This window comes from Salvelinus namaycush, chromosome 10, assembly GCF_016432855.1.
Source record: "Salvelinus namaycush isolate Seneca chromosome 10, SaNama_1.0, whole genome shotgun sequence".
In the NCBI taxonomy this organism is placed as follows: Eukaryota; Metazoa; Chordata; class Actinopteri; order Salmoniformes; family Salmonidae; genus Salvelinus; species Salvelinus namaycush.
In genome coordinates, this window is record NC_052316.1 from 44,465,424 (window position 1) to 44,476,255 (window position 10,832).

The 10,832-nt window shown below is 50.2% G+C and overlaps 1 protein-coding gene across 1 annotated transcript in view; it reads left to right on the plus strand.

Moving 5' to 3' along the window:
• hps3 (HPS3 biogenesis of lysosomal organelles complex 2 subunit 1) overlaps positions 1–10,413 on the plus strand; it is a 30,303-nt gene extending 19,890 nt beyond the window's left edge. The window contains exons 11-18 of the mRNA XM_039001771.1: positions 3,396–3,595; positions 3,703–3,936; positions 4,021–4,206; positions 4,314–4,508; positions 4,972–5,070; positions 5,218–5,424; positions 5,768–5,858; positions 9,454–10,413. Coding sequence (XP_038857699.1) covers positions 3,396–3,595; positions 3,703–3,936; positions 4,021–4,206; positions 4,314–4,508; positions 4,972–5,070; positions 5,218–5,424; positions 5,768–5,858; positions 9,454–9,581 — 1,340 coding nt within the window. The 3' untranslated portion in view covers positions 9,582–10,413. The remainder of the gene's footprint in view (positions 1–3,395; positions 3,596–3,702; positions 3,937–4,020; positions 4,207–4,313; positions 4,509–4,971; positions 5,071–5,217; positions 5,425–5,767; positions 5,859–9,453) is intronic.
• The last annotated feature ends 419 nt before the right edge of the window (positions 10,414–10,832 follow it).

Here is a 10,832-nt window from a genome sequence, read left to right on the forward strand (position 1 = left end):
GGTGTGTTGGTGGACTGGTTTGTGTGTTGGTGGACTGGTTGGTGTGTTGGTGGACTGGTTGATGTGTTGGTGGACTGGTTGGTGTGTTGGTGGACTGGTTGGTGTGTTGGTGGACTGGTTGGTGTGTTGGTGGACTGGTTGGTGTGTTGGTGGACTGGTTGATGTGTTGGTGGACTGGTTGATGTCGTTTGGTGGACTTGTTGATGTGTTGGTGGACTGATTTGTTAGTTGGTGGACTGGTTGGTGTGTTGGTGGACTGGTTGGTGTGTTGTTGGTGTGTTGGTGGACTGGTTGGTTGGTGTGTTGGTGGACTGGTTGGTTGGTGTGTTGGTGGACTGGTTGGTTGGTGTGTTGGTGGACTGGTTGGTTGGTGTGTTGGTGGACTGGTTGGTTGGTGTGTTGGTGGACTGGTTGGTTGGTGTGTTGGTGGACTGGTTGGTGTGTTGGTGGACTGGTTGATGTGTTGGTGGACTGGTTGGTGTGTTGGTGGACTGGTGGGTGTGTTGGTGGACTGGTTGGTGTGTTGGGTGGACTGGTTGGTGTGTGGTGGACTGGTTGATGTGTTGGTGGACTGGTTGTGTGGTTGGTGGACTGGTTGGTTGTGTTGGTGGACTGGTTTGGTGTGTTGTGGACTGGTTGTTGTGTTGGTGGACTGGTTGATGTGTTGGTGGACTGGTGGATGTGTTGGTGGACTGGTTGGATGTGTTGGTGGACTGGTGGATGTGTTGGTGGACTGGTTGGTGTGTTGGTGGTTGGACTGGTGGGTGCTGTTGGTGGACTGGTTGGTGTGTTGGTGGACTGGTTGGTGATGTTGGTGGAACTGGGTTGATTGTGTTGGTGGACTTGGTTGATGTGTTGGTTGGACTGGTTGGATGGTTGGTGGACTGTTGATGTTGTTGGTGGACCTGGTTGATGTGTTTTGGACTGGTTGGTGTTGTTTGGTGGACTGGTTGGTATGTGTTGGTGGTGACTGGTTGGATGTGTGTTGGTGGACTGGTTGGTGTGTTGGTGGACTGGTTGGTGTGTTGGTGGACTGGTTGATGTGTTGGTGGACTGGTGGATGTGTTGGTGGACTGGTTTGTGTGTTGGTGGACTGGTTGGTGTGTTGGTGGACTGGTTGATGTGTTGGTGGACTGGTTGGTGTGTTGGTGGACTGGTTGGTGTGTTGGTGGACTGGTTGGTGTGTTGGTGGACTGGTTGATGTGTTGGTGGACTGGTGGATGTGTTGGTGGACTGGTTGGTGTGTTGGTGGACTGGTGGGTGTGTTGGTGGACTGGTTGATGTGTTGGTGGACTGGTTGGTGTGTTGGTGGACTGGTTGGTGTGTTGGTGGACTGGTTGATGTGTTGGTGGACTGGTTGATGTGTTGGTGGACTGGTTGATGTGTTGGTGGACTGGTTGGTGTGTTGGTGGACTGGTTGATGTGTTGGTGGACTGGTTGGTGGACTGGTTGGTGTGTTGGTGGACTGGTGGATGTGTTGGTGGACTGGTGGATGTGTTGGTGGACTGGTGGATGTGTTGGTGGACTGGTGGATGTGTTGGTGGACTGGTTGGTGTGTTGGTGGACTGGTTGGTGTGTTGGTGGACTGGTTGGTGTGTTGGTGGACTGGTGGATGTGTTGGTGGACTGGTGGATGTGTTGGTGGACTGGTTGGTGTGTTGGTGGACTGGTTGGTGTGTTGGTGGACTGGTGGGTGTGTTGGTGGACTGGTTGGTGTGTTGGTGGACTGGTTGGTGTGTTGGTGGACTGGTTGATGTGTTGGTGGACTGGTTGATGTGTTGGTGGACTGGTTGATGTGTTGGTGGACTGGTTGATGTGTTGGTGGACTGGTTGGTGTGTTGGTGGACTGGTTGGTGTGTTGGTGGACTGGTTGATGTGTTGGTGGACTGGTTGATGTGTTGGTGGACTGGTTGATGTGTTGGTGGACTGGTTGATGTGTTGGTGGACTGGTTGGTGTGTTGGTGGACTGGTGGATGTGTTGGTGGACTGGTGGATGTGTTGGTGGACTGGTGGATGTGTTGGTGGACTGGTGGATGTGTTGGTGGACTGGTGGATGTGTTGGTGGACTGGTTGGTGTGTTGGTGGACTGGTTGATGTGTTGGTGGACTGGTTGATGTGTTGGTGGACTGGTTGGTGTGTTGGTGGACTGGTTGGTGTGTTGGTGGACTGGTTGATGTGTTGGTGGACTGGTTGATGTGTTGGTGGACTGGTTGGTGTGTTGGTGGACTGGTTGGTGTGTTGGTGGACTGGTTGATGTGTTGGTGGACTGGTTGGTGTGTTGGTGGACTGGTGGATGTCTTGGTGGACTAGTGGATGTGTTGGTGGACTGGTTGGTGTGTTGGTGGACTGGTTGATGTGTTGGTGGACTGGTTGATGTGTTGGTGGACTGGTTGGTGTGTTGGTGGACTGGTTGGTGTGTTGGTGGACTGGTTGGTGTGTTGGTGGACTGGTTGATGTGTTGGTGGACTGGTTGGTGTGTTGGTGGACTGGTTGATGTGTTGGTGGACTGGTTGGTGTGTTGGTGGACTGGTTGATGTGTTGGTGGACTGGTGGATGTGTTGGTGGACTGGTTGGTGTGTTGGTGGACTGGTTGGTGTGTTGGTGGACTGGTTGATGTGTTGGTGGACTGGTTGATGTGTTGGTGGACTGGTTGGTGGACTGGTTGGTGTGTTGGTGGACTGGTTGGTGTGTTGGTGGACTGGTTGGTGTGTTGGTGGACTGGTTGGTGTGTTGGTGGACTGGTTGGTGTGTTGGTGGACTGGTTGGTGTGTTGGTGGACTGGTTGGTGTGTTGGTGGACTGGTGGATGTGTTGGTGGACTGGTGGATGTGTTGGTGGACTGATTTGTTAGTTGGTGGACTGGTTGATGTGTTGGTGGACTGGTTGATGTGTTGGTGGACTGGTTGGTGTGTTGGTGGACTGGTTGATGTGTTGGTGGACTGGTTGATGTGTTGGTGGACTGGTTGATGTGTTGGTGGACTGGTTGGTGTGTTGGTGGACTGGTTGATGTGTTGGTGGACTGGTGGGTGTGTTGGTGGACTGTTTGGTGTGTTGGTGGACTGGTTGGTGTGTTGGTGGACTGGTTGATGTGTTGGTGGACTGGTTGGTGTGTTGGTGGACTGGTTGGTGTGTTGGTGGACTGGTTGGTGTGTTGGTGGACTGGTTGGTGTGTTGGTGGACTGGTTGGTGTGTTGGTGGACTGGTTGGTGTGTTGGTGGACTGGTTGGTGTGTTGGTGGACTGGTTGGTGTGTTGGTGGACTGGTTGGTGTGTTGGTGGACTGGTTGGTGTGTTGGTGGACTGGTTGGTGTGTTGGTGGACTGGTTGATGTGTTGGTGGACTGGTTGATGTGTTGGTGGACTGATTTGTTAGTTGGTTTACTGAATGTAAAGTGTGACCATCCCTTCCACTGACGTGTAGGTTTGACAAGCGGGACTGCCACCTGGCCCTGCCCTACTATAAGATGTCAGGCCTGTCTCTGACAGAGGTGATCTCCAGGAACAGGGGTCTGTCTAACAGCCTCTGTGGCTACGGGAAGGGCTTCCTCTTCTTCCTCAAACACTCCCTCTATGAGGAGACCCTGGAGCTGCTCACTGAGGTAACTTTCACCAGTCCTTGGAGACCTCCAGCCATTCAATAGCCACACTGATTCAATAGCCACACTGTTGAGATTCAGTGGTTGGTGTCTGTGTGTGTGTGTTGTAGGAGACGGCCAACGAGGTGCTGGATATCTTCGGTGTGGCCGAGCCGTCCCAGCTTCCCCATGTTATAGCCAGCCCTTCCATGGCCAGAGCCAGCCCTGACTGTGGCCTGGCCCACCTAGAGCGGCTGGAGTCCATCGGAGCCCCCTCCGTACCCCTCACCCTGTCCAAGGCTGCCCTGGCCCTGCGCATGGCAGACCTCCAGCTCTACAGGCAACACATGGACCGACACACAGAGGTCCGATCATGTTTGTGTAAGGTGGTGGGTGAAGAGGAGAGAGTGTGTGTGTGAACAGTGTATCTGCTCTATGCCCCGTCCCAGATGCTGCAGGTGTATGGGTTCATTGAGGAAGCCAAGCTGCTGCTGCACGGCAGAGGGGATGCGGTGGTACCTACTCTCCTCGCTCGCCACCTCAAGGACAACCAGGACGGCCTGCTGGTGGCAGCCATGGTGGCGCTGCACGAGAACGACAAGGTCAAACTGGACGAGGCTGACCTCTTCTTCCAGGTTAGGGTTACTGTGTGTGTGTGTGTGTCATTCCTCCAGGATTCCTGTAAGATTTCCTCCAGGATTCGATTCCAAAATGTGACAATATGTGAGTGTGTTTCCTGTAGGAGCTGTGTGGGGATGTGTCAGGGCCCCAGGGAGGCCCTCAGCTGCTGGTTGACTTCTGGGAAGCCTTGCTGATGGCCTCGTCACAGGAAGCTGTCATCCAGGAGCTGCTGTTCCGCCTCACCACTGTCTACATCGATCGCGTCACACGCCGAGACGGCCGCGGATTCAAACCGCTCAAGAGCGCTGACGACCTGGTGTGTTTTCTGTGTGTCTGTAGCGTGTTCTGTGTGTCTGTAGCGTGTTCTGTGTGTCTGTAGCGTGTTCTGTGTGTCTGTAGCGTGTTCTGTGTGTCTGTAGCGTGTTCTGTGTGTCTGTAGCGTGTTCTGTGTGTCTGTAGCGTGTTCTGTGTGTCTGTAGCGTGTTCTGTGTGTCTGTAGCGTGTTCTGTGTGTCTGTAGCGTGTTCTGTGTGTCTGTAGCGTGTTCTGTGTGTCTGTAGCGTGTTCTTCGCACTAAGGTGTGATGTTCCCCAGGGCTGGAGTCTAGGAGGTAGTGGAGATCCCTGGGTGACTGTTTCTGTGTTACAGATCAACTGGTGTTGTGTCCCTGGGTGACTGTTTCTGTGTTACAGATCAACTGGTGTTGTGTCCCTGGGTGACTGTTTCCGTGTTACAGATCAACTGGTGTTGTAACCCTGGGTGACTGTTTCTGTGTTACAGATCAACTGGTGTTCCCATTACGGCGTGTTGTATCCCTGGGTCAGCATCCTGACTCCAGCTCACGTCAACATCATTCCAGAAGACCTCCTCAAACTACAGGTCAGTCACTCTACATCATGTCTGTGCTATTTATCTATTTATCAGTCAGACATGGAATCAATCAACTTGTAAAATAAAGCTTCTTTTTTTTTTTTTACTCTTACATGTAAATGTACCACTATGGTGAACAAACAATGAATCATCCAGTCCCTGCTGTGCGGTCCCACCCTGGACGCGTCATCCATCCTGCCCCTGTTGGAGCAGCTGCCAGACGGGGACAACGCCGGGCTCAGTGTGCACGTGCTCTGTGCCACCAAGCTGGGTCACTACGAGAGCTCCATCGAGAGGTTGCTAGACCGCTGTCCTCAGGCCATCATCCCTTATGCTAATCATGAGCTGCAGAACACCAACATGGTGGGTACTGTGGAACTGTCATCCTTCTGTGAGACATGTATGCATTGCCCCAACTCCTTTGACCCTACTGTGGATCTTACCCTATGCGTACTTACACAACCTTACATAAGCTCTAACCTCAGTCCTATGGTTTGAATGGTAAGGGCTAGATTCAATCAGTAGCGTGGAAGGTCCACGTAATAGCGCACATTTTTAAGGTAATTTCCGATTGAGCCGACGTATGCAGCTTTTTATACTGAATGCGGTCTCTGTGAACGAGGGAACATTGCCTTTTTTTTTAAATATATATTTCAATGGTTCTATAGTGCATATCTTTCTAATGGATTCATGTGTTTTTGTTCAGGCTCTGTGGTGGCAGAAGCTGTTCCCTGAGCTGTGTGAGAGAACCAGGGCAACACAGGGAGAGGACAGCATCCTGCTGGCTGCTCTCAAAGGTACACTAAACTACGCTGTCATCGTCTCTGTAACGTGATCTATGAGACATGCTGTACAAAGGTACACTAAACTACGCTGTCATCGTCTCTGTAATGTGATCTATGAGACATGCTGTACAAAGGTACACTAAACTACGCTGTCATCGTCTCTGTAACGTGATCTATGAGACATGCTGTACAAAGGTACACTAAACTACGCTGTCATCGTCTCTGTAACGTGATCTATGAGACATGCTGTACAAAGGTACACTAAACTACGCTGTCATCGTCTCTGTAACGTGATCTATGAGACATGCTGTACCGCACGCGAATGCAGTAACGTCGTCTGCGATGCGAGTCTCTCTTGAAGCGGTGTAGTTTTTACGCTTCCAGTTTATTTTCCTCGGCAGCGGGACCGTTGCAAAGATGCAGCTGTACAGAAATAAACCACATAATATCACAAATAAACTCAATAATCCTAAAACTAAGTAGGAAAGACGCAAAAATCACCCTGCACACATTGAAAGGTTTGGTATTGCATTTTAGGTTAAATGTTGAAAAATCTAAATGTTTAATATAACTACTTCAAATCATTTTAATTACAACAAACATGCACATTTGTTGCTGAAGTTGCAAGAATATTCTCCCGTTGTGAAGCGTGGCCGACGTGTAGCCAGCCGGTGCTCTAATATCCTCCCGTTGTGAAGCGTGGCCGACGTGTAGCCAGCCGGTGCTCTAATATTCTCCCGTTGTGAAGCGTGACCGACGTGTAGCCAGGCGGTGCTCTAATATCCTCCCGTTGTGAAGCGTGGCCGACGTGTAGGCGGTGCTCTAATATCCTCCCGTTGTGAAGCGTGGCCGACGTGTAGGCGGTGCTCTAATATCCTCCCGTTGTGAAGCGTGGCCGACGTGTAGCCAGGCGGTGCTCTAATATCCTCCCGTTGTGAAGCATGACCGACGTGTAGCCAGGCGGTGCTCTAATATCCTCCCGTTGTGAAGCGTGGCCGACGTGTAGGCAGGCGGTGCTCTAATATCCTCCCGTTGTGAAGCGTTGCCGACGTGTAGCCAGGCGGTGCTCTAATATCCTCCCGTTGTGAAGCGTGGCCGACGTGTAGGCGGTGCTCTAATATCCTCCCGTTGTGAAGCGTGGCCGACGTGTAGCCAGGCGGTGCTCTAATATCCTCCCGTTGTGAAGCGTGACCGACGTGTAGGCGGTGCTCTAATATCCTCCCGTTGTGAAGCGTGGCCGACGTGTAGCCAGGCGGTGCTCTAATATCCTCCCGTTGTGAAGCGTGGCCGACGTGTAGGCGGTGCTCTAATATCCTCCCGTTGTGAAGCGTGGCCGACATGTAGCCAGGCGGTGCTCTAATATTCTCCCGTTGTGAAGCGTGGCCGACGTGTAGCCAGGCGGTGCTCTAATATCCTCCCGTTGTGAAGCGTGGCCGACGTGTAGGCGGTGCTCTAATATCCTCCCGTTGTGAAGCGTGGCCGACGTGTAGCCAGGCGGTGCTCTAATATCCTCCCGTTGTGAAGCGTGGCCGACGTGTAGGCGGTGCTCTAATATCCTCCCGTTGTGAAGCGTGGCCGACGTGTAGCCAGCCGGTGCTCTAATATCCTCCCGTTGTGAAGCGTGGCCGACATGTAGCCAGGCGGTGCTCTAATATCCTCCCGTTGTGAAGCGTGGCCGACATGTAGCCAGGCGGTGCTCTAATATCCTCCCGTTGTGAAGCGTGGCCGACATGTAGCCAGGCGGTGCTCTAATATTCTCCCGTTGTGAAGCGTGGCCGAAGTGTAGCCAGGCGGTGCTCTAATATCCTCCCGTTGTGAAGCGTGGCCGACGTGTAGCCAGCCGGTGCTCTAATATCCTCCCGTTGTGAAGCGTGGCCGACGTGTAGCCAGGCGGTGCTCTAATATCCTCCCGTTGTGAAGCGTGGCCGACATGTAGCCAGGCGGTGCTCTAATATTCTCCCGTTGTGAAGCGTGGCCGACGTGTAGCCAGGCGGTGCTCTAATATCCTCCCGTTGTGAAGCGTGGCCGACATGTAGCCAGCCGGTGCTCTAATATCCCCGTTGTGAAGCGTGGCCGACGTGTAGCCAGGCGGTGCTCTAATATCCTCCCGTTGTGAAGCGTGGCCGACGTGTAGCCAGCCGGTGCTCTAATATCCTCCCGTTGTGAAGCGTGGCCGACATGTAGGCGGTGCTCTAATATCCTCCCGTTGTGAAGCGTGGCCGACGTGTAGCCAGCCGGTGCTCTAATATTCTCCCGTTGTGAAGCGTGGCCGACATGTAGGCGGTGCTCTAATATTCTCCCGTTGTGAAGCGTGGCCGACATGTAGGCGGTGCTCTAATATCCTCCCGTTGTGAAGCGTGGCCGACGTGTAGCCAGCCGGTGCTCTAATATTCTCCCGTTGTGAAGCGTGGCCGACATGTAGGCGGTGCTCTAATATTCTCCCGTTGTGAAGCGTGGCCGACATGTAGGCGGTGCTCTAATATCCTCCCGTTGTGAAGCATGACCGACATGTAGGTGGTGCTCTTCCATTCTATCTGCATATCACAAGAAGTTAATTTTGTAGCCATCTCGTCACGCTCCCAGAGCAGCACCATGAAAACCATGTTGAGGGAGATATGACGGTACACTCTCGTCACGGTGTCAGTATAGTTTCACCGTTAGACTCTAGCCTGTGTTTTCAAGCATAGGGTTTAACTCCAGAATGTCACCACCTTTGCTGTGTTTAAAGGGGCAATTTGCAGTTTAAACAATAACAAAGCTCACCCCACCACTGTTTTGGGTAACAGCTTAGGGATGGGGCTTGATAAGTATAACCAGTCTCAAGTGATTATAGAGTTATGGATGCAAGGACTGACCATCCATGCTATCAAAATGTATAGTTTTAAACATGTTTTGAGGTAATACAGTGTGTGTGTGTGTGTGTGTGTGTGTGTGTGTGTGTGTGTGTGTGTGTGTGTGTGTGTGTGTGTGTGTGTGTGTGTGTGTGTGTGTGTGTGTGTGTGTGTTTGTTAACAATTACATTGTTTACAAACAGTGGAGTAAAACATGCTTCTCTTTTGCTTTGTGATGGGTTACGACAGTTGACCTAAGATCATGTGGCGTAAAGATGTTTTACACCAAACAAAAAATATAACCACAACATGTATTTCATGAGCTCAAATAAAAGATCCCAGAAATGTGACATACAGACACAAAAGGCTTATTTCTCTAAAATGTTGTACACAAATTTGTTTACATCCCTGTTGGTGAGCATTTCTCAAGATAATCCATCCACCTGACAGGTGTGGCATATCAAGAAGCTGATTAAACAGCATGATCATTATACAGGTTCATCTTGTGCTGGGGACAATAAAAGGACACTCTAAAAATGTGAAATTTTGTCACACAACACAATGCCACAGATGTCTCAAGTTTTGAGACTCACTAAAATCGTTGAAATTGTTGCATGTTGTGTTTTATTTTTGTTCAGTAAAGATTCTTCAAGAATCATTGGATGAATATAATTCATTTAAAAGTTTAAAAATATATATGTATAGTATGAATTGCAGATTGCCCCTTTTTAATATTCAGAGTTGGGCCATAACATCTGCATTTTCCTTGACAACAGAAACGCTGGTGGTGGTTGCCATGGAGCTGAACCCCCTGGAGTTCCTGGACCTGTTGCCTGACGACGGGACGGTCCACTTCTTCCTGCCTCACCTGCTGGAGTGCAGCCAGAGAAACCTCACGATGTGAGGAGGAGGAGGAGCCGTAGAATTACAACTAGTAGAACAGACATACAGTAGCTCTAAAAGCCAATGTTTTATTTCATGGTCCATCCAATATGGCAGATTAGTTGAATTTGACATTTCTGCCTAAGTGGAACAGGTTAGTTAGTGTCCATTTTAAGCATACATTCCAAATGGTACGCCCAGTACAGCAACTGATGCAACGTACCGTTGGTTTGAATGGAAATGTCCCTTCTACTGATTCTATTTCTATGGAGGATCCTAAACCTGGAAGGCGCTGGACAATCAACCACTTAGAGTGGAGTGAGCCTCTGAAAACCCTACTACTGCAGAGCCTTGTGGAAATGGTACCCATACAAAACCACCGTTTGTTGTCCTATTAGTCAAATTTAATATGAACAGAGAATTTTGCTGTGCAGAGATATGACACTATTTTTGATTTTTAATAAGGAAATCCTGAATAATTTTTAAAAACTTTTCTTTTTTTTTCTCTGACCTCAATTTTTCTATTACTGTTTTAGTATTGTCACGTCGCTAGTCATACCCTGCAGTGTTACAAGTCCTCTTCTGTGTGGACTTGTGGATACCCCTGAGACCATTATTACTGAGTATTAGGAACAGGATGTTGAGTTATACACTGGGCTAGTCTTTCTGGTGTTCATTGGAAGAAGAGATAAGGAAAGGTGGTTGAATAACGTGGAAGGGAGTTTCTCTGAGAGGTGTAACCTCACTACTGTGAAACCCCCCGTATATCATCTATTCCCAGTGTTTGTTTAGCTTTTATCAGTTACATTTTTTTGTTTTGGTTCGCTGCGTTTAATAAATGCTCTCTAAAAACATTTCATGTTGGTTCTGCTCCTTTCACAAACACATTAGCATAATATTGAAGTGTACGCCCACCGGGCCAGTTTATTATTTAAACCCATCTAGTACTGGGTAGGATTCCCCTTTAGCTTCCAGAACAGCCTGAATTATTCGGGGAATTGGTTCTACAAGTTGGAAATGTTCCATAGGGATGTTGGTCCATGCTGACACCATGGAATCACGCAGTTGCTGCAGATTGGACGGAGGTACACCACCGCCTCCAGCCTGTACCGTTGACACCAGGCAGGATGGGTCCAGTGTTGGTAATCGCATGCCCACTGGAGCCGCTTTCTTCTTGTTCTCAGCTGATAGGAGTGGAATCCAGTGTGGTCGTCTGCTGCAATAGCCCATCCGTGAGAAGGACCGAGATGCTGTTCTCCATACTACTGTCCTA